Raw genomic sequence first — 22,616 nt, 5'->3', positions numbered from 1 at the left:
TTTAATGTAGCAATGTGTTAATTAAATCACCAGGCAAATGCTTCCTGAGCTATTAACGAAAACTAGTTCTATTTCATGAATGTATAATTATTTAGATGCTTTCATTATTTCCAGCTTTTCACTATTACAAATGATCACAGACATCATTGCATGTGTACTATGTAGCTGAAGCTAGCTTGGTACAATCCTGTCTTTGCCCCCACGTGCTGAGGTGGCATGTGTCACCATGCCTGGCTATTGGAGTGTGTGTGTGTGTGTGTGTGTGTGGTGTGTGTGGTGGGAGTTGGGAGAAGTAGATAGGTTGACACTGGGTTTCATGTAGCCCAGGTTGGCCTCCAACTTTATTATAGACAAATATGACCTTGAGTTCCTTTTTGTAACGAGTCTTTCTCTATCCCACCAGCCAGCTCCCAAATAATGACAGAGACTTCTTTTTTTTTTTTTTTGGAGCTGAAGATCGAACCCAGGGCCTTGTGCTTGCTAAGCAAGAGCTCTACCACTGAGCTAAATCCCCAACCCCGAGACACTAATTATGAAAGCTCAGCCTATAGCTTAGGCTTGTTCTTAACTAGTTCTTCTAACTTAAATTAACCCGCTTGTATTAATCCACATTCTATGGCGTTACCTCTCGTCCATCTTGTACCTCTCGTGCACCCAGATTCCTCCTCTGTTTCCTTTTGCTTCGCAGGAATCCCGCCTATACCTCCTGCCTATGTATGTGCTGTTCAGCTCTTTATTACACCAATCACAGCAATACATCTTCACACAGAGTACAAACATCCCACAACACCTTTTCTCCCTAACTTCATATCCCAATTTCTAGGATTACAGGTATTTGCCACTATGCCTAATTCTATTTCTGTTTTGTTGACTTGGTTTGATTTGGGTTTAAGAGATAGTGTCTTTCCATGTAGTTCTGGCTGTCCTGGGACCATGCTGGCCTTGAATTTATATCATTCTTACTAGATTCTCATGAACAGTTTTTATTGTTGTTGTTTCCTTTTTTGAGACAGGGTTTCTCTATGTAGTCCTGGAACTCACTCAGCAGACCAGGCTGGCCTTGAACTCACAGAGATCCGCCTGCCTCTGCCTTCTGAGTGCTGGGATTAAAGGCCTGCACCACCATTGCTGGGCTCTCATGAACAGTTTTATTTAAACATGGAAACTTTGGGTTTGTTTGTTTGTATGTTTTTTTGCTCTATATTTCTGACTGGCCTAGAGCTTTTTAGCCCAGGCTGGCCTGCAATTCATGGACTATCTGCCTGCCTCTGGGATTAAAGGCATGCTTAAATATGTGCTAAGAACCTTTCTTAGATGCTGGGCAGTGGTAGTGCAGGCCTTTAATCCCAGCACTCGGAAGGCAGAGGCAGGCGGATCTCTGTGAGTTCAAGGCCAGCCTGGTCTACAGAGTGAGATCCAGGACAGGCACCAAAGTTACACAGAGAAACCCTGTCTTGAAAAAGACAAATAAACAAACCTTTCTTGTCCAGGAATGGTAGTGCATGTCTATAATCCCAGGACTCAGAAAGGGGGAGGCAAGAAGATTACCAAAAGCATCATCTTGAATTAAAGATCAAACTGGGTGCAGAGTCAGTTCCAGGACTACCTGGGCTATGGAGCAAGATGCTGTCTCAATAAATAAAAAAAAAAAAAAAAAAACTTCCGACTTTGCTCCATTAGAAAAAAGTAAAGTTGGGGCTGGAGAGATGGCTCAGAGGTTAAGAGCACTGGCTGCTCTTCCAGAGGTACTGAGTTCAATTCCCAGCAACCACATGGTGGCTCACAACCATCCATAATGAGATCTGGTGCTCTCTTCTGGCCTGCAGGTGTATATGCAGACAGAACACTGTATACATAATAAATAAATACATCCTTTAAAAAAGAAAAAAAAAAGAAAAAAGTAAAGTTTAGCTGAGTGTGGGGCACATGACAAATCCCAGCACTTGGGAGGCAGAGACAGAGTAGTCCATGAATTCCAGGCTAGCCTGGGCTACAAAGCTCTAGGCCATTCAGGAATACACAGCAAGACCCTGTCTCAAAAAAACAAAACAAGGCTGGGTGGTGGTGGTGCAAGTCTTTAATCCCAGCACTCAGGAGGCAGAGGCAGGCGGATCTCTGTGAGTTTGGAGCCAGCCTGGTCTACAGAGTGAGTTCCAGGACACCCAGAACTGTTTCACAGAGAAACCGTGTCTCAAAAAACAAAACAAAGCAAAAAACAAATAGTTTGCACATTTAAATAAAACTGTTGGTGAGAAACTAGTAAAAAAAATAAGACAGTGTTCTGCTGTGGAGAGACATTCTAAGGGACATTTTGATCAGGGTGTGACACTCACCTGTATTCCTAGCACTCAGGAGGCTTAGGCTGAAGTTAGAGGAGAGCCTAGGCTACACAGTGAGACTTCCTTTCCTCCCCAAAATGCAGGGAGGGCTGAAGATGGAGCTCAGTGACAGAGCACTTGCCTAGCATGTTCAAAGCCCACAGTTTGAGCACCATCGCTTAAAAAGACAAAGATGTTCTGGCCAGGTCTTCCTAAAGGCTCAGCTGCTCAGAGACTGAAGAGCAAGACTTGCCTGAGTCCAAGGGTTCAGGTCCAGTTTGGCAACACAGTGAAATTTGTCTCAAAAGAAAAAAAAAAAAACACTTGGGAGGCAGAGGCAGGCGGATCTTTGTGAGTCGAGGCAGCTGGACACCAAGTGAGTTCAGAAACGCAAAGCTACACAGAGAAACCTTGTCTCGAAAAACAAAAAAAAAAAAAAAAAGAAAAAAAAAATCGGGGGGAAAAAAAACAACCTGAGTCTCCAGTGTGTAGGGAAGAAATGACATGACGTCCTGAGTGAATATTTATTGTGGACATGAGTACAGCCATGTCAGGGACTCCAATGCCCCAAACCCATAGGAATGGCAGGTCCTTCCCGGTCCCCCAGAACATGTTGATAATGTGCACAGAAAGTATCGGCCACAGCTTGCTGCTCCGAGATGACTGCAGCCTGAGACTCCCCTACAGAGATACTCTGCCAAAATAGTTCAGCTGCTGCGTGGTTCAGGTCTAGGTGTGTGTAACAAATCAGCTGAGTTTCCTGGCTGCTTGTTGGTCTTCATCAGAGTGCACAGCTCACCCAATCCCAGCTTTTCTGTGTGTGTCTGCTTCTTCATTTTAATCACTCCAGTTAGGGCAGTCACTAAAGCCACGCAGGTGTAAGAACAGTGCCAAACATGGGTTTGTCTCCAAGCACGTTCCTAAAAACTGTGAAGGAAAACCTCACAGATCACCAAACCCTGGGAACTCCTTATTATTTGTCTTGGTTTGGGTCCATGCCCACCAAAGACTTACCTGGTTATATTGATTTTTTTTTTTCTAAGTAGGGTCTCATGCTATGCCCCAATTGGTCTGGAACTTGCAAGCATACTGGAATAGCTTCCCGGGTCTGGGACTCCAGGTGTGTATCAGCACACCCACTTTTTTTTTTTTTTTTTTTTTTTTTTTTTTTTGGTTTTGGTTTTTCAAGACAGGGTTTCTCTGTGTAGTTTTGGAGCCTATCCTGGAACTCACTCAGTAGCCCAGGCTGGCCTCAAACTCACAGAGATCCACCTGCCTCTGCCTCTCGAGTGCTGGGATCAAAGGCATGTGCCACCACCACCTGGCATTACACCCACTTTTTAAAAAGATTTATTTATGGGGGTGGGGCGCTGTTTATCCGCACTGGGGGGGCAGGTGGTCTTGTAGTGAGCAGCGGGCACAAAAAAAAAAAAAAAAAAAAAAACAAAACAAAACAAAAAAAACAAACAAACAAAAAAAGATTATGTGTGCGGGTGTTTTCCTGCATGTTTGTGTGTGCACCACCTGAATGCCTGGTGCCTTTGGATACCCTGGATCTGGAGTAACAAGTAGAGTAGCTCTGGATTGCCCAATGTGGGTGCTAGGAACCGAATCCCTGTCCTCTGGAAGAGGGCTGGTGTTCTTAACTCCTAAGCTGTCACCTCTCCAGTCCCCACCCCTAACAGTAGAAACTAAAGGGAGACCCACTCCATGCTAAGCATGTGCTCTACTTAACCACTGAACTAACTATGTCTACAGCCTCCATGATAACTTTCCTATCTAAGTTCCAGTCAGGCCTGACCCTGTTTAGCTTTGTCGGTAAGTAAGCATTTGCAGGGCAGTACAGCCCTAGACGCCACAGAGCCCATCAGTTTTCAGTGAGAAGGAAGTGTATCAACCAAGAAAGACAGTCTCATCCTTTCTGTCTGCACCATAATTCTCACCCAGAGCCGCTCCAAAGACGTTTTCTTCTTCCTTTGCGTATCTGATCCCTGCTGAGAAGGAAGAAATTCCTGAGGCATGGTTCCTCTGGCAGTAGAAATCTTACCTTAACCACTCATTCAACACTATTGAGGTATTTCCTTAAAAAAAAAAAAAAAAAAAAAAAAAACAAGCCGGGTGTGGTGGTGCATGCATTTAATGCCAGCAACCAGGAGGCAGAGGCAGGCGATCTCTGTTGAGTTCAAGGCCAGCCTGGTCTACAGAGTGAGTGAGTTCTAGGACAGCCAAAGATACACAGAGAAATAAACAAAAACAAATGGGACCATAGGGTAGGAGTGGAAGTGAGAACGGGCAAGTTAATCCACAGTGGAAGTAGAATTGAGGCATTCAGGAAGCATTTACTAGGTAGAAGGCAGAGAAGAGGGAGAAGTGGTTGTTTTCTTTTGTTTGGTTTTCCAAGACAGGGTTTCTCTGTGTAGCCCTGGCTGTCCTCGAACTCACTCCATCGACCAGGCTGTCCTCGAACTCACAGAGACCTGCCTGCCTCTGCCTCCCTGAGATTAAAGATGTTTGCTACCACCTGGCAAGGAAGAAGTGTTTTTTGTTTTTTTTGATTTTTTTTTGTATACAGAAGAGCAATTCATTACAGATGGGGAGCACCATGTGGTTGTGGGAGAACAGGAGGAAGAGCGGTGTCTTAACCTGAGCATCTCTCCAGTCCCCAGGAGAAGTGTTTTAAGAGAAAGTTCAAATGTATTCCTGGGCTAAGGGCTGTGGATCAGTGGTAGAACACTGATTTTGTATTTTGTTTTATAAGATAGGGTTTCACTATGTAGCCCAAGATAGACTGGCACTTACAATCCTGTTGGGTTTACAGGTATAAACCCAGCTAGAACAGTACTTGTTTTGCATGTGCATGGCCTTGGGTTCAATCCTGAACACTGAAAAAAGAAAAGTATGTATTATGTTTTTAATATATATATATATATTTATAATTTATTTATTTACTTATTTTTATTATTATTTTTTTTTTCAGAGAAAGGGTTTCTCTGTATAACAGTCCTGGCTGTCCTAGAACTCACTTTGTAGACCAGGCTGGCCTTGAACTCTCAGTGATTCACCCACTTCTGCCTCCCAAGTGTGGAGATTAAAGGTGTGCATACCACCGCCCAGCTTGATAAGATTGTATAATGTGTGTGTGTTTCATGTGTAATATGTGTACATGTGAATGTGGTGGTTTAAGTGCCATGCTGTATGTCTGGCGGTCAATAGACAGCTTCCGGTGGTCATCTCTTCTTCCACTGTAGATCCTGGGTATGGAACTCGAGTACTCAGGCCTGTGTGGCACGTGTTTTACCTCCTGAGCATTTTACCAGCCACACAAAACTATTTCTGAATTAGTTCATATGTTTGTATGAAGAAATGGGTTTCATTATGACGTTTTCAGGGCTGGTGACATAGTTGAGTGGTAGAGTGCTTGTCTAGCATGCAAGAGGCTCTGGGTTCCACCCCTAACTCATGATGGCCTTTTCATATATGCTCTCAACTTTATTCTTTTTTTAGTGTTATTTTATGACTATGCGTGGTTGGCCTTGTACCATGTGCATTCGGTGTCCTTGGAAGCCAGAAGAGGACGTGTGATCTCCTGGAATTGCATTTACTTATTGTTACGAGCTGGTGTTGGCAACTGAATCCTGGTCTCCTGCAAGAGCAGCCTGTGTGAGCCAGGTGGTGGTGGTCCACGCCTTTTATCCCAGAACTTGGGAGGCAGAGGCAGGCAGATCTCTGATTTTTGAGTGCAGAGTCAGCCTGGTCTATAGAGCAAGTTCTAGTTCAGCCAGAGCTACACAGAGAAACTGTTTATAAAAACAAACAAAAAACAAAAAGGAGCAGCCTGTGCCTTTAATCACTGAGCCATCTCTCCAGCCTTATACTTTATTTTTTTTATTCACCCCACTTTTTCTCTTCTCCCCCATGCCTCCTCTTGCTGGTCCATCTCCCCCGCCCTTTTGTTTTGTTTTGTTTTTTTCAAGACAGGCTTCCTCTGTGTAGCCCTGGCTCTCCTGAAACTTGCTCTGTAGACCAGGCTAGCCTCCAACCTCCACTTGTCTCTGCTCCTAAGTGCTGGGATTGAAGGTCTGCACCACCACTGCCCGGCCCTTTTCCCTCTCCTAAAATTTCTTCCTCCCCTCTAAATAAAATGTATTAAGCTGTCTGAACCCCAGTGTCGCCGCGCTGAAGACACGTTTTGGCATGTGCTCTCTACCACTGAGCAGTGGCCCAACCCTGAACCTCAGTTTGCTTGCTCATTCAGTGCAGCCAATAAAACAGCACCTTCCAAAGGTCCTCCTGAAATCCAGCTGTGGGGCCCCATCACTTGGGAAGCAGAAGCAGAAGGATCAGTAGTTCCAGGCAGGGGAGGAGCTAAGTCGGTAAATGTTTGCTTCGAAAGCATGAGGACTTGAGTTCGATTCCCAGCACCGACATAAAAAGTGCTGCTATGGTGATAAACGCTTGTAATCCCAACACTGGGGAGGTGGAGAGGAGCACTTCTCTGGGGCTCCACGGTGGCCAGCCAGCCTAGCCTGATCTGGGAGCCCCAGAGCTCAGGGCGAGACCCTGTCTCAAAAATAAGATGGCTCTTGGGCCACTACACCAGAGGTTGACCTCTGGCCTCCACATGCACACATATGTGCACAGGCACATACAGCGGCACACACACCCACATATAAAATGTCCCTATAAAGGAGACCACAGGTATGGAATGCCGAGCACAGAGCCTGGTGCTTGACCGCTATTTCAGGGCTTTGTTTTGTTTTGTTTTTCTTTTTCTCCTTCCTTGCATTTCACCTTCCCATCTCCAATCTAAAAGAATCTTGGATTCAAAAGGCAGGGAGACCTCTGTAGGGTGGGTTGGAATCCCCCATTACCCACCAGGCGATCAGGATCACCATGGAATCTGGTCTAGCTAGTTGTATGGAATGATTGGCCTTAGGGACAAGTGGTCACAGGACTGGGAGGGAGAAGGCACATTCATGGATGGTGGCGATAGGGAGTTAAGGCTGAAAAATACTCCCCTTCCTCTGTACCGCATACATTCAGCACTCTCATGTTATCCTTGAAATAATCTAAGAGAAAAAAAAAAAAGCATGCCAGTGCTAATGTCTACCAGCACGGGCTGCTTGGGGAGGAGGGCTCTCTAGCATCTAGGTATACATTGTCTGGTTTACATCTCATCAAGCGGCAGGTGCCAATTACAGGAGGTAATGCTGGAGTTCGGGGCGGGGCTGTCGGTTGTCCTGGTCATTCAGCTCGTGAGGGGTTGCGGCTGGCTTTCAAATACAAGCATCCCGAACTTGGCCATTTGTTCCCTTAGGGTCTCTCTGCTCCCTCTAGTGCTGACCTCTGAGAGAAACTGGGAAGGAGATGGACTCTGGCAGAGGATGCCGCCAAGGAAATGGTCGTGTGCGGATGGTTTCAGTCAAGTCCCTCAATGCCCTTGGTGGGGGTGGAGACGGGAAAGGCTGCTAGCTGTGTTATCCAGTGTGAGGAGCTCCCCTTATTCTAAACATGGGGGAGGGGTGCTCTCATTCCTAGGCACGCCCTCCTTCCAATCCCCCATACTCTCCTTCCAGAGTTTCTTGCTCCTTAGCAAAAAAACTTAAGGTTGGGAGAAGGGGTCTCCTAGCACTTCAGTCTCCACATCTGTAACCTCCCCCTGGCCAGTCAAGGCAGCTGTACAAACTCTAAGTCCGGGTAGCGAAATCAAACACCTTTCTTAACCAATCCCCCTTTTAGCAACAAAGGGGAGCCACCCCCCAGTCAATTTAGTCCAGACACCTTATGGAAGGGACACTAGCCCAGATTCCCAGCCTCTACCCGTAGATCACACCCTGAAGCTTAAGAAAGAGTAGCTAGGCTTGGGGACCCCTGGAACTCTGTTCTCCAGGCAGCTCCCCTCCTCCCCGCTAATAGGTATTTCCTGTTTATGAGGCAGCAAGGGCTGGGCTTTGGGGAAGGGATGGAGGAGTTCTTCCCCTCTTAGGGTTGGGTTGGGGAGTCCTTGAGGACTGCCTGAAGGTTGGGAGGCTTCTCCCTATGGAAGAGTGTTTCTTACATAGACTGCCCAGGATGCCCCACCCCCACCCACCCCGTGGCCTCTGCCCCTACGGGTAGGGGGCACAGGAGGAGTCGGCTTCCTGTTCTCCACCTCCAAAACCCTCAACGGAGAGCTGTTTCCAGGGGGCGGAGGATGGGGGTGGGTGGTTAGAAGGCTCCAGGGCTGGAAGGAGAAAGTGGGGGGATGGGAAGTGTCTCAACTGGTGCGTCAGAGCCTGCAAGAGGAAAGGATGGCCTTCGTAGTCCGTCCCCCGTCCCCCCTATTCAAACCTAGTGGTCATTGCACAGCCCCTGTGTCCCTGGCAAAACACGGATCTCAGGCCCTCAGGCGAGGGAGGGTGGGGACCCTATTTAATTAACCCTTTTAGCTCTCGTCCCAACTGGTTTAGCAGGCAAGGTCTGGTTAATTTAGAGAAGGGATGAGTCCAGGGCTTGCTCTGAGCATTAGGATGGTGCTTCCTTTCCCACCCCGCTGCGGGGTGGAGCGCGCCACACAGGGGCTGTAGAATAAGGCTAGGGTCTCGGCAGAGAGCACAGGCAGGGGTCAGTGCCCCATCCCTCCCGGGGGTGGAGAGAGGGCTACACCTCACTGCCCACCCAGGCTCCGCCTCCCCCAAGCCCCGCTCCCGCTCCGGCTCCGCCACGCTCCCAACCCCGCGCACCCGGAGGAGGACGGACGCCGAGCGGGAGGCTTCGTCTCCTCCCGCACCCCAGCGCCCGCCCGCCCGCCCGCCCTCGCCGGGGTCTCTGCCTCCGTCTCGTTTTTTAAGAGCTGCGTCACATGCATGCCGTTCCCGGGGACGCTCCCTGCCCCTCGCCGCGCGGCGCACGCACGTCGTCGCTCGCGGCGCGCTCGCCCGGGTCACTTTGACACGGCTGTCCCCTCCCACTAGCAGGACAATTAGCATATTAATAAAGCCCGGCCCAGCCCGACGAGGGCCGGAGAGCCGGCGCCGGCGAGAGGGAGAGGACGCGCGAGCGGGAGCGAGCGCGAGGGCGGCGACGGCGAGGGCGGCGGGAGCGCACAGACACGCACACGCACACGCGCACACACGGACACACACTCCGGGGACGCACACCCGCGCGTACACACGCAGAAGCGGCTCGCCTTCCTGCCTGGCTTCCTTCCTGTCTGCTCCGCGCCTGACAGGCCCCTCGCTGCAGGCAGGGGCCGCCCGCACCGGGCAGAGGCCGGGCCGGGCCGGCGGCGAGGGCATCGGGGGCCGCGGGCGGCGGCAGCGGCTCATGCCCGGCCTGTCCCTGCGAGGGGCGGGCACCGTGACTCGGCTGGGCCCCCAGCGGCGGGCGATGTGAAGATGTCAGTGGGCTGTGCCTGTCCTGGTGAGTGGATCTCGAGGCCGCCTGGCCCCTCCCTCCCTGTCGGCTCCCTCACCCCGGGTTTGGTGATAATTTGTATGTGGGGGGCGTCGAAGGCATGGTGGGGTCGAGGGCGGAATAGAGTTAGCGGGGCCTCAGTCGGGGAGGGTTTGCTCATCTGTATAAATGCGCTGCAGCCAGAGGCACGGGGAGGGGGTGCTGAGGATGGCTTGTATTTTTTTTAAAGGGGGGGGGAAGGCTAACTGGGGAGGGATGAGGGCACTGAAATTCCCAGAATTCCAGGGTGTTAGCCAATCAGAAGTGACTTTGGACTTTTGACCCCCCCCTCAGGTCATCGTAGAGTTGTGATTGGATGGTTTGGGTTCCCCCCTTCCCTGCTGCCTATTGCCTCTTACATATTTTGTGACACCCCCCCCCCGGGCTGTTTCTGAGGATGCTGTTTGGGGGAGGAGTTGATTGGGGCCCATCTTGCCCCCCTCTAACTTTTCCTGTCGGTTGCCAGGGAAGGTTGGCCCTCCTAAGGGACTGAGAGCACTCCTAGGGGGTGTCAGATAATTGGGCCCTTGGGTCAGCCATCTCCCTTCGTGGGAGGGGAAATGTATCAATTCCAGGTAGGCTATGAAGTAAGTGGTTTGCAGAGTTGAGTTAGGGGGAGCAGCGTTTGACCCCCGAAGTTAAAACTGGAGGACCCAAATTCAAATCACAACCCCCCCCAAACGTATCAGATCATGCCAGGCATGATGTTTGTGTTTGAGTGTTTTCTCATAGGGTCGGGGTGTAGGCTCTGCTCTACAAGTGTGCTGGGAGGAAAACGTAGAGCCACGTGACAGAAGAATATAGTCTGTCCCCTTCCTTATAACTCTGGGTTCTCCCATTGGCCTTCCTTCCAGGAGGGAGTCAGCTTTCTCTAGAAGTCAGTGGTCAGTGTCCTGGGTCTAGTCTGGTCTGGATCCCTTGCCTCTCTAGATGTCCTGTATTTTGAGAAGCCTCTACTTCATAACTAGGACCCCTCCACACACACACTCACAAACACACACTCCCCCAAGGGAAGCTGCCAGTGCAGAAACTTCCTTGGAAATCATGTGACCATAGCCAAGTTGGACTGGGTTGGGCACACACTTCAAGTGCCCGCTGAGGCTGACATTTTAGGGGCATAGGGCCCAGGAGGAGGGCTAGGAGAGCCTGAGGATCCTGGAATATCTGGGTGTGGGAACTCCTGGCTCCTGCTGCAGAGGGTGGGGAGGAGGAGAGGGAAGAGCTGGCCAAGCTGGACTCCTGCCTAGCCTCCTATCCATCCCACAAATTTGATGTGTATGTTTGTGTGTGTATTTTCTCATTTGCAATTGGCCCATGCTAGACAAGGGGTAGTTAGTTCATGCTCTCGGCCCTCCCTTGGGACTTTTCCCTCCAACATCATGCTTGAGAGCCCAAAGTAAGGTAAGGCTCTAAACAAGCTAGTAGGCTGAAACTTAAAAGATTTCCCCCCAAGACAGGGTTTCTCTGGGTAACAGCCCTGACTGACTGGGCGCTACAGAGCTCGAACTCAGGTCCACCTGCCTCTGCCTCCTGAGTGCTGGGATTAAAGGCGTGCGCTACCACCACTCGGCTGAAACTTAAGTTTTTATCCTTAGTTCCTACAAAAACAGTAGGTAGGGTTTGTATGTGCAGAGGTGGTCAGCCTGGGGGGGATGGGAGGTTGGTCCTGGGATTGGGGCAGGGTACCTGTGTCAGTGGGAAGAGAACAAACAGGTCCTCCTCAGAGTCACTGACTAGCATGGAGACAGGAAGAGGACCCATGCCCAGGGATGAGTATGTGCATTTTCAGTCAGTGCATTTTCACTCACATTCTTGATGTCTGGTGGCTGGGCTGAGAGGGAAGGAGCAAAAGGATGGCTAAGGGGAGAGGGTCTTTCTCTCGACTGGGAAGACCTGGGAAGATGTCTGATGGACTGATGCCACAGTGAGTGGATGGAAGAGACTCCAGAGAGCCCCGTGGGAGGGGCTTAAAGAGAGGCCTTGGAGTGGAGAACGGTAGGAGGTGGGGTAGGAGAGAGGACCAGGCTTGCATGGGTGGGTGAGGAGAGCACATGCTTCATTCAGCCAGGGGCATTCTGGCTGCATATAGCAGTTCAGGCCTGAGGACCACCATCACCCTGAGCAGCCCTGGGGCCTGGGCGCCCTGGCTGCCTGCCTGCCAGCCTGCCTGAGTCTCTCCTTTGTGCTCTGCTGTGTCTCTGGGCTCCTCCTCCCCCAGCCCGGCAGAGACAGCACATGCCCCACACATGTGACTGAGGGAAGCCAGAGCACACACAGCCTCACAAATGCACACGCGGAAACACCACAAGATACACATGTACACACCCCTCCGGCCCTCTTGGTGCTCCAGGGGTGGAGAACAGCTTGGGCTAAATTACCAGAGGCAGGTACAAGCCTTGCTCAGGAGCATCTCCCTGGGCAGGATGCTAAGGGGCTAAGGCCTGTCTGGGGCAGCATGTGGCTCGGAAGGGTTAAGGCAGGGAGAAGTAGGGGGAGGGGAGGAGGCAGCAGTGGTGGCGGCTGGGAGCCAGGAGAGGAGGATGGCAGAGCGCCAGGCCAACGGGAGGCCGGGCACAGACAAAGGAATGGGGGCAGGCACACTGGAGGCCTGGGTCAGGGGCCCGGGCAGGGGGCAGTGCTGGGACCTCATACTGTGGGCCGCTTTTCTCGGGGCCCCCACCTCCAGGAGTACTGTAGGCTTCTCTCCCTCACCACCTTTGTCATTCTGTGCTGCCCCCCACGTCCCCCACGCACCAGTGTTTAGGGCCTTCGGACACAGACTTGCTGCCTTTGGCGGGACCTTTCCTGCCCTGTGCGCTGGGGGGAACTGGATCAGAGCAGGAGTCGACTCGCCACAGAAAAGGAACTAAGAGCCTTTTGAATGATAGGTCGGAGTCTTGGTACATCTTGGTGCCTAAGGGCCCCTCACAGTGAGAGGGGAGGCCCCTTGTGGTTCCTGTCTGACTAGGCAGTTCTGAGCTCTGGGCTGGGGGCAAAAGCCAGAGCATGCGCTCCTCCCCCATCCCGACGTGGACAGGCATTTGAAGCCTGCAGGGGGAAGGGAATGGGGCTGGGAAGGGCTGCCTTGCTCCAGGACTGGGTTTGTATCGTGGAGTTAAAAGTCCAGGTTTCTAACCACAAGCCCCCTTGTTCTGGTGAAATTTGTGTATTTGATTCCCTGTACGAATGTCCATGTGTATCTGTGTGTCTGTGTGCACACTTCAGGCAATGCCTATCAACATGCTTTGGAAAGTTGATTTGGTTCTTTGCTGAGGCTGTTTTTGAACTCCTTTGATCCTTCTTCCTGCCTCTGCCTTCTGAGTGTTGGGATTACGGGTGTGTTCCACCAGGCCCACATGTCCCATGTAAAGACAGGGTCTCACTATGTAGCCCTGTCTGGCTTGGAACTTGTTATTTAGACCAGGCTGGCCTTGAACTCACAGAGATCTGCCTACCTCTGCTTCCAAGTGCTGGAACTAAAGGCGTGCGCCACCACATCCAGAACCATGTATTTTTTTGAAGTAGTCTCTCCATGTGGCTGAGCCTGGCCATGGGACTCAGTGTATCCCAGACTGTCCTCAGACTTGTTGAAATCCCTACTTCATCTTCCCAAGTTCTGGGATTACAGGTGTGTTCCACTCTGTCCAGATCACTTTGGAAAGTTGAAAGGCACAGACGACAGGCATTGTTCTGTTGGTAGTGGAAGAGTGTTTCTTATTTCAGAGTTAGGATCTAAATCTTCAAGCTAAAAGAAATGTCTTTTATCCTAGTGGTGGGCTGTATATTGCAGGCTCTGGATAAACGGCACAGATTTCAATGTCTGTGGAAGCTGGGGTAGAGCAGCATATGGCAAGGTATGAGAGAATGGAGTACAGGTTCCAGGAAGATGGGCTATGGAGAGAGTCGACACATAAAATTGACCAAGATATTCATGTTACAGTGTGTTCCGGATTTAGCAAGTAATAACACAGGTTTGGGGTGTATGTTGGGGTCAGGATTCATGCATGGTCCCAGCCCCCCTACAAATAGATGTCAGAGTCTAACTCAGGCTTTGTGTCTGTCCAGGCTATGAGTGTGTTGAGGGTTTAAGGAGTGTGTATCAGATACTGATTTACATGGAAGGTGAGAGGTGTAATTTATGTGTGGAGCATGTTTACAGAGCTAGGTGCAATATTATATTTTCTTGCTGGCCTTGGATTGTTTGTGAATATAGTTGGGGGAAGGAGGGCAGTACAGGACACCCTTCAACTACAGGGAATGAAAGTAGGTGCTCCTTTTTGAGTGGGTGCCTGTGCGTGTGTTTCCTGTGGAAGTAGGAGGGCCTGGACCACCACCCAAGTTTCTGAAGTATCTCTTCCCCTAGGAAGGCTCTTTTCAGATGAAGCAATTTCCTAAAGCCAAATGCCTTTCTTAAGCCCTGGGGTAGTGGGAAGGTTTCAAGGGCCCCTCTTAAGGACCACTGGATAGGCAAGTTTGCCTTGCTTACCCTGACAACGCCCCTACGCCTCTTTCCCTAGCGTCCACGTGGTTTCAGGGGTGGTGTCCCGGAAGGGTGTTCTGTAAAGGGGATCTATCTAACCCAGGACTTGGGACTTGGCTGGGTTTGGGAAGCCTGGACTGTCCATTTCTCTCTAGTATTTACACGCTGCACTCAGAATGTGGGTCCGTCAGAAGTACAAAAACTCACCCCCCCCCCAGCCCCCACCACCACCCAGCCGCTCTTGGATTTCTCCGGAGGAGCCCAGAGTGGCAGTGCAGGCCGGCCTTTACCCGGAGAGGTCTGTGGGAGGTTTGGCTGGCTGGGGGAAGACATTGGAGCCTGCAAAGGCCAGCACCGCCCTTCACCCCAGCCTGTGGCTCTGCAGGGTGCGTTTCGCCGCTGGCCTCCCTGGGCCTCCTCTCGGCCCAGGTCTCTCCGTTCAGTCCCCGGTCTCCGGGTCTCAATCTCTTTTGTTTTTCTCAGCAGTCCCTCCTCCCTCCCTCCCTCCCTCCCTCCGCTCTTCCTCCTCGCTGGCGGGGAGGGGGCGGGGCCGGCGGGGCAGCTCCACCCTCCGCCCGCCCTGGGGCCTCCTTCGGAGGGAGGCTCGGAGAGCGAGCGAGCGAGCGAGCAGGAGGAGGAGGAGGGAGGAGGGAGAGAAAGGGAGAAAGGAAGGAGCAGGCGGGCGCTGCGTGTGTCTGAGTGTGCCAGTGTGAGTGAGTGTGAGTGCCGGGCCCTGCCGCTCCCGCCTCCCCAGCAGAGGGGCCCGGTGGCTGCGGGCGGGCGGGGCGGGCGGGCTGCTTGGAGGCAGAGGCAGCGAGAGGCGGCGGCGGGCAGAGCCGAGGAGGAGGAGAGAGGAAAGAGCCGAGCAGCCATTGTTGAGGGAAACCTTGCAAACAAAGAAGGCTCCGGACTCCCCGCGGCCCCCCGCCCCCCAGGCCGGCCCCCCGGCCCCCAGTCCCCGGCCCGGTGGCCATTGTAACTTTCCCCCCGGGCTGCGGACGCCGCGGGGCGGGCGGAGGCTGTGCATGCGAGTCTTTGTGCGGCCTGCGGAGTGGAGGTCCCCGCCAGACCGGCCGGTCCCACTCGGGACATGAGCCGCTGAAGTTGGCTCCACCTAAGTCCTCACCCTCGCCAGGGGCCCCGAGGGCTTCCAGGCGCTCCCCGCACCTTCCCCGACCCCCTCAGTTCTCCCAGGTAAGTCTGGGTACCTCGAGAGCTTGTCGGGGTGGGCAGAAGGCCCTCTGTCTAGCCCGGGCCTGGTGTGCTGACCGGGGGAGAAGTGCCCCGGCGCCCAGCGTGGGGGCTGCAAGCGTGCTGACCTGTGGGCAGCCCCGAAAGGGAGGCGGCCTGCCTTCAGGTCAGTCTGGTTACCATGGAAATGCCCAGCTGGAGGTGCCGTCTCAGCCTCGGGACGTCGCTTCCAACCTGAGCAAACTTTGCTAGTTCTGAGCTCCTCCTTTCAACCCCCTTCCTCAAAGCTTCCAGTCTGTTGAGGGGCAGGTGTTGACTCCAGGGCTGGATGACACGTTTCCTTCTTCACTCCCACCCCCACCTTGGTCCCTGTATTCCTCCTCCTGTGGACAGGCGGCAACAGGGACAGATGGTCAGGGTGATGTCCCTCCCCTCCTCATCCCCAGCCCCTTGTGCTGGGGCTACTGGGAATTGCTATGGCTCTCCCAGTACCGAGAGATGCTGGATTTGTTTGAGTCCATTCACTTGAGATGTCAATAGAGGCCACAGAGTTTGGCCTTTAGCTCCCCAGAACTTTGAGGCTCGCCCCAAACCACACCAGTGAGGAACTCAGCTGTCTTGCTTTCCTCCTCTCCAGTTCTTGAGCTGATACATTTCTTCAGGAGGCCAGAAATTCACTGGGGCAGAGGTAGCTCTGCTTTTTAGGAAAAGAGGGGACGAGGGCCAGTTCTGAGAAACCAGACTCTTGGATTCATTGCCTAGGCCTGGCCTTTGGTGGCCTACATGAGTTCCAACTTTCTGTGCGGCTTTAGTCTGCTTGTCTGTGGAGTGGAGCGTCTTAGAGGCTGAGTGGAGACTGTCAGTTCCTGAAGCACAGGGCCAGGCCAGGCCTAGTGTGAGAGTAATGTGGGCAGTGCTGAGAGTGTGTGGACCTGGTCCTGTGAGAGCTCCTGCACAAGATGAGGGCTTTCTGTGGGCACCCCATACTGCCTGGGGCTGCTGGGTTCCAGCCCTCGGTAGGCGTGTTGAGGCGAGCTGAAGGTGAAAGCCTGCTAGGCAGGATGAGGCACACTCGTGTGCAGGCACACACAAGCTCTGACTCTTGGCACCTTTAGAGATCGTAGTCTGGGTCCCTCTGGGGACCCCCCCCTTTACCCACATTGTAATATGGGGCCCCTGGGGAGAAAATTAAGTGGCACATGTTGTTGGCACAAGGTCTTCCTTTGTCTCCCCCCCCCCCAGGAGCAAAATAAATTTTATGTCTAAATTAAGGGACAGGGCTCAGATATAGCCAAAGCAGGTAGGTAGCCTTTTGGGTGCAGTCAAGTTTTAGGGGCTAAGGAAGTAAGAACAACTGGACTAGAACCTTCGAGAACATGCCTCAGTTTCCCTCTTTTCTGGTGGGGAGGGGAAGAATAGAGTTGCCTGGGTAACTGGCTCCTATCCAAGTATGAATCTAACTGTGGCAGTTAGAAACTAGTGTGCAGGGGTATACATGCTGCTTCACGAAGTGGAGGAGGGGGCACCCCGGCACATGCCCATGTGTACAACAGAGACCCCTTTCTAGTTAGTGTCTGCTCCTGGAATGGAGGCTCTTTACCATTTGTGAGTAGAATGTACTAGAAGCCCGTCTGCCTCCTTCCCACCTCAAGGTTCAAAAAGGGCTAGACTTTGAGTTTCTGGTCTGGAAACAATGCTCTACCCATTGTAGGTGTGGGTATGGGGGCTGGGCTGATAAGGGACTGGCTGTTGGTGGGGGAGGCCAAAAGCTCAACTGTTTATCTGGTGGGCCGCACCCAACAGGCACACCAGCCCCCCTTATCTTTCTATCCCTTACCCTCCTGAGACCCTGCAGGGTGGAGGAAGAGCAGAGAATTCCCTAATTCCCTCTGTCTTCCCCCCACCTTGGTCACCAGGGTGCACAGTGAAGGGTCAAAGGGTGGAAATAGAATGGAATGCGAATTAGAATAGCTAGGTGCAGATCCCACTTTTGCTGGTTATTAATGGTGTGCTCTTGGCAAGTTCCTTCCTCAGTTGCCGCATCTTAAAAATGGGAATGTTACTGTCGGTTCCGCTGCCTCACAAAATTGAATGAAACCATGCAGATAAAAAGGAGATTTGCAGAATTGTCATGTTTTGATCTTTTTTCTGTGGTACTGGTTTTTTTTTTTTTTTTTTTTTTTGGTTTTTTGAGACAGGGTTTCTCTGTGTAGCCCTAGCTGTCTTGGAACTTGCTCTATAGACCAGGCTGGCCTCAAACTCACAGAGATCCGCCTGCCTCTGCCTCCCAAGTGCTGGGATTAAAGGTGCGCGCCACCACCTCCCAGCTTGTGATACTGGCTTTTCTTCCTTGCTTCGGTTCATCCTTCATTAGTCTCAGCAAAAAAAAAAAAAAGATCTTGAGGATAGACTAGGATTAGGGCTCAATACTCCTTGCTTGCTTCTTTCTTTCTAGTTTTACTGTATTTTTAATTATGGGGGAGGGTACATGGGAGGGTGCACACAATTGCAGGTGCTCACAGAAGCAAGAAGAGGGTGTTATGTCCCCGGGAGCTGGGGTTCCAGGAGGTTGTGAGCAGCCCAGTGTGCTGGGAACCAAACCCAGGTCCTCTGGAAGAGTGAGTACTCCGTGCTCTTTCTCCCGAGCCAGCTCTCCAGCCCTGCTCCCGTTTCTTAAAGAAGATGGGAGCTAGATTTTGAAGGGGTGGTAGGTGGTCCTTGGACTAGTCCGCTTCTCTAGGTCACCACTCTTTGGTAATCGGACTGGAGACAACAGCAGACCAGCCTCTCACCCAGGCGGCCTGGCAGGCTTCCAGCGGAGCTCCCAGGAAGCTTAGGGCTCTGCCGTTCCCTCCCAGGTTGCTCCTCAAAGTCCTTCAAGCTGTACTCGCCGAAGGAGCCCCCGAACGGCAACGCCTTCCCTCCCTTTCATCCCGGCACCATGCTGGATCGGGATGTGGGGTGAGTCGCCTTCCTCCCTCCCAGCCCTCATCAGACGCTGACTTGCCTGGAGAGGGAAGGGTCTGGCCTCTCCCCCTCTCCAGTGATTGCTGTCTTCCACCCTGATTCTCAGTCTCTTCCCTTACACAGCCCGACTCCTATGTACCCACCTACATACCTGGAGCCTGGGATAGGGTAAGTGGAGTCAGCCAGTCGGGAAGCTTCCCTCTGCATGCACCTAAGCAGAAGTGGGGTAGCTAGGTCGAGTCTGCTCCTGACCTCACCTCTTCCCTTCCCCAGGAGGCATACACCATATGGTAACCAAACCGACTATAGAATATTTGAGCTTAACAAACGGCTACAGAACTGGACAGAGGTATGGCCAAGGAAATAGAGACTAGGAGGGGGAGGTCCAGGTGAGCACCCTACGGCATGTTTCATTGTACACACCTACTCATTTCTGTCTTCTTCAGGAGTGTGACAATCTCTGGTGGGATGCTTTCACGACTGAGTTCTTCGAGGATGACGCCATGCTGACCATCACTTTCTGCTTGGAGGATGGACCAAAGAGATACAGTGAGTGGCCTCTGGGAGAGTGTCACACTTTCCCTGCACTCTGTTGAGTCCAGAAGTGTTAAGAGATCCGCCTTTGTCCTTTTTCAAGTACCTCTGTCCTGAAAAAATTGTTCTGTCTCTATAGCCATTGGCCGGACCCTGATCCCACGATACTTCCGAAGCATTTTTGAGGGGGGTGCTACGGAGCTGTACTATGTACTTAAGCACCCCAAGGAGGCATTCCACAGCAACTTTGTGTCCCTCGACTGTGACCAGGGCAGCATGGTGACCCAGCACGGCAAACCCATGTTCACCCAGGTCAGCAAACCGACAGGATATGGAACACCGAGGGCACCTGGCTTTGATTTCCTCTTTCCCGACACGTACTACAGCTGTTCCCCAAGGAGGCATAATGGGAAGTGGCCGAATGAGAAGGGAGGGCAGCCTAGCGTTCAGCAGATATTTACTTGGTTTATTCATGTCAGTTTTCTGGGCCCCGAGGTATACGGTGAACGAGAGCCTGACCTCATAGAGCTTGTAGCAGATGGGTTTTTCTCTGGCTACTTGGGAAAAGGACGAGGATCTGTTAAGCTTTCCTACTATGTGTGTGTAAGTATTTGTGAGTGTGTAAAGGCCAGGTATGACAGGTATATGGGGAGGGGGCGTGCTGCAACAGTTATGCACCCAGACACTTGCACAGGTAGCAGAAGTCTATCCAGGGGGAGAGTCATGAGTCGAGGGGAGAGCTGTACCAGGCACATTTTTGTGTGCGTGGGGAAGAGGGCAGGGGTATGACGAGCCTATCCCCAGGTGTGTGTGGAGGGCCGGTTGTACCTGGAGTTCATGTTTGACGACATGATGCGGATAAAGACGTGGCACTTCAGTATCCGGCAGCACCGAGAACTCATCCCCAGGAGCATCCTGGCCATGCACGTGAGTTGTGAGCAGGCCCTAAGAGAAGGGGAAGGGCTAGCAGCGGCGGGGTTGAGCAGGCTGTGCCGTTCCCTGACGAACTTAGTAGAGGGGAGATAGCTGGGTTTAGTGCTAGCCCCTTTCTCAGTATGTCACATGCTCAGGTGAGCGGATGCAACCAGATTTCAATGCTCTTCCTCTGTCTCCAGGCCCAGGACCCCCAGATGCTGGATCAGCTCTCCAAAAACATCACCCGGTGTGGGCTTTCCAATTCCACTCTCAACTACCTCCGAGTGAGTGTGATGGTCGCAGTTCTGCCCAGCCTCTCTCGTTTGAGCTGCATGTCTCTCCCCTAACAATCCGATCCATCCTCTGGTCTGCCCGCAGCTCTGTGTGATACTCGAGCCCATGCAGGAACTCATGTCCCGCCACAAGACCTACAGCCTCAGCCCCCGAGACTGCCTCAAGACCTGCCTTTTCCAGAAGTGGCAGCGCATGGTAGCACCTCCTGGTGAGTGCCTTGGTCCTGCCCTCACCAGGCCCTGACGGGATACCCCGAGGCTGTATCTTTTATCTCCGTGAAGTTCCCTCTGCTCTGTTTCTTGCTCCCGGGGCTACAAGACTGAGGAGGACAGGGTGGACACAGGCCCCTGAGGAGTGGGAATGCAGAATAGGGGTCCAGGGCCCTCTGCCACCTGCCTGTCCTTTCCCTGGCACAGCGGAACCCGCGCGGCAGCAGCCCAGCAAACGGCGGAAACGGAAGATGTCAGGGGGTAGCACCATGAGCTCGGGGGGCGGCAACACCAACAACAGCAACAGCAAGAAGAAGAGCCCGGCCAGCACCTTCGCGCTCTCCAGCCAGGTACCTGTAAGCATCTCAGCTTTCTTCTCTTCTGGGCTGCCCCCTGTCTGACCTGAGCTGACCCACAGGCATAGACGCCAAGACAGTTTCCCCCGTGTACGCTAGAGCCAGCACGGGCTGACTCCTTTCACTGATGAGAGAGCCCTGGTGGCCAGGCACACACATGCATGGTTGTGATCACACACACTCAGCCATAGGCGCATAGAGCATGGGACAGGATCAGCTGGGAGAATAGACACACGTTCAGAGCAGATAGCGTGAGGCGCACACCCTCAGAATACACTCACACTGATGGACAGGTGTGCAGGCGTGAATGTTGCATATGTAGACTACACGCACATTTGTGAACATACACATTTCCTCCCTCATAGTTTTGATCTGCTCAACTCTCTTACATGTGGGCAGAAGTTTAGGAGGCCCCTAAAACCAGAGGGAGATGGATTAGGGAGCTAGGGGAGCAAAATGATACTTCTTTCCAGAATTGAATGGGGAGGGGCCAAAAGCTGTGATGCTCCGGCATCCCTTAGTGGGAAGGAAGGACTCCAGGAGCCGAGGGTGTCTGGAGCTGGGGTTTTAAGCTTGGGTATGAAGCGGGGGCGGGGCGTTGAGCTTCTGGGGAGGGTATGGGGGCTCTGGGGATATGTGCCGCCCTGGGTCGGGCGTGCCCCTGCCCCGATTATGTTTGGGGACCTCCGCCACTCTCAGGATGTGATGGTGGTGGGGGAGCCCACCCTGATGGGCGGGGAGTTCGGGGACGAGGACGAGAGGCTCATCACTCGGCTGGAGAACACGCAGTTTGACGCGGCCAACGGCATTGACGACGAGGACAGCTTTAACAACTCCCCTGCACTGGGCGCCAACAGCCCCTGGAACAGCAAGCCCCCGTCCAGCCAAGAGAGCAAATCGGAGAACCCCACGTCACAGGCCTCCCAGTAAAGGCCCTGCCATGGCCACCCAGTGCTCCGCCTGCCCCATCCCTCAAGGCCCCAGGGAGCAGAAGATGGAATGAGAGACTGAGCATCTGAAATGGGCAACCTCCATCCACCCACTTCAGGGAGGAACTGGACTCACTGGGGCAGGTGCCAAGATTTGCCCCCCAGTTGCCCTGGGCTGGGCCTGGCCCCTGCAGAGCCTTTTGGGGGAAGGGGGTACTCATGTGGATGCCTGTGTGGACCCTGGGCCTCGGAGGAATGTCCTGACCCTCCTCTCCCCAGGGCATTTGCCCCCATTCTCACCCCAGGTTCTGGGTGTCCCAGCCTCCTGATTTGTCCCTCTGAGCCTGGTGTTTATACCCACAGCCCTTAGGGGCTTAAAGTTACGGGGCTTGGTCGAATGCCTTTCCCCTAAGTGGCTGTTAATAGAGGGTAAAATTCTGGGCTCTTCCCTTCTGCCACTTACCCAGCTCCAAGTTTTTAAAAAAAATAATATTATTAAAAATGTAAATTAAAAAAAAAAGTCACTCATGTCCCCTATTCCCCTGTTGCAAATCTAGCTACCTCCCTCCTTCCGGCTGATGGAGGGCCCGGGCCCAGGTGGGGGTGAGAGTTGGGGCGGGGGAGTATGCCTACCTTTTTATACAGTTTGAGGAGCTTCAGACCAAGGAGACACATTGCCATCTCTCTTCTCTTCCCCTGGGGTGACTGGAATTGGGGGCAGCATGCCATCGCTTAGGGATGGGATCGTTGATGACCACATCTTTTGACAACCTCTATGGGATGTCTCCCCAGGCTCCGGGGCGCTGGCCTGGCCTCTTAGTGCCGGGAGTCTAGCTCCATCCCACCACGGTGTGTATTTTTACAGTCCTACCCGAGCAGCTGTCTTGGATGGGTGGGGAGGACAGAGGGAAGGGCCGCTTAGTTTGTCACTGTGCTTTCTTGTCTCAGTGTGTCAGGAATAGGGTGAGAGGACCTTATCCGCTTGATTC

General features: G+C 52.6%; 1 protein-coding gene across 3 annotated transcripts; it reads left to right on the top strand.

Moving 5' to 3' along the window:
- Positions 1-9,241: 9,241 nt before the first annotated feature.
- Positions 9,242-22,164, top strand: Ldb1 (LIM domain binding 1). Of its 3 annotated transcripts, none has more exons than XM_028891146.2 (11): positions 9,242-9,719; positions 18,282-18,384; positions 18,514-18,558; positions 18,664-18,739; positions 18,837-18,939; positions 19,064-19,236; positions 19,729-19,851; positions 20,040-20,123; positions 20,218-20,341; positions 20,550-20,698; positions 21,398-22,164. In XM_028891146.2, exons 1-11 carry the CDS (start codon positions 9,695-9,697, stop codon positions 21,626-21,628), a joined length of 1,236 nt encoding a protein of 411 aa, XP_028746979.1. In that variant the 5' UTR covers positions 9,242-9,694; the 3' UTR covers positions 21,629-22,164. The 3 variants fall into 3 exon arrangements, with proteins under 3 accessions (XP_028746979.1, XP_028746982.1, XP_028746981.1); XM_028891149.2 differs by having other exon boundaries at positions 9,434-9,719; positions 20,550-20,692; positions 21,398-21,628; XM_028891148.1 differs by lacking the exon at positions 9,242-9,719 and adding an exon at positions 14,868-15,426 and having other exon boundaries at positions 21,398-22,150.
- The last annotated feature ends 452 nt before the right edge of the window (positions 22,165-22,616 follow it).

This window comes from Peromyscus leucopus, chromosome 1 (genome assembly GCF_004664715.2).
Source record: "Peromyscus leucopus breed LL Stock chromosome 1, UCI_PerLeu_2.1, whole genome shotgun sequence".
NCBI lineage: Eukaryota > Metazoa > Chordata > Mammalia > Rodentia > Cricetidae > Peromyscus > Peromyscus leucopus.
Note: the sequence above shows the minus strand (reverse complement) of the source record. Positions and strands in the feature narration are given on the sequence as shown.

Excerpts from the sequence above, each read along its gene's own strand:
- Ldb1 (XM_028891146.2), top strand. The coding sequence starts at position 9,695 with ATGTCAGTGGGCTGTGCCTGTCCTG. Across the intron at positions 9,720-18,281 it reads AGTGGGCTGTGCCTGTCCTG|GTTGCTCCTCAAAGTCCTTC; the intron begins GTGAGTGGATCT and ends GTTCCCTCCCAG. Across the intron at positions 18,740-18,836 it reads GGCTACAGAACTGGACAGAG|GAGTGTGACAATCTCTGGTG; the intron begins GTATGGCCAAGG and ends TGTCTTCTTCAG.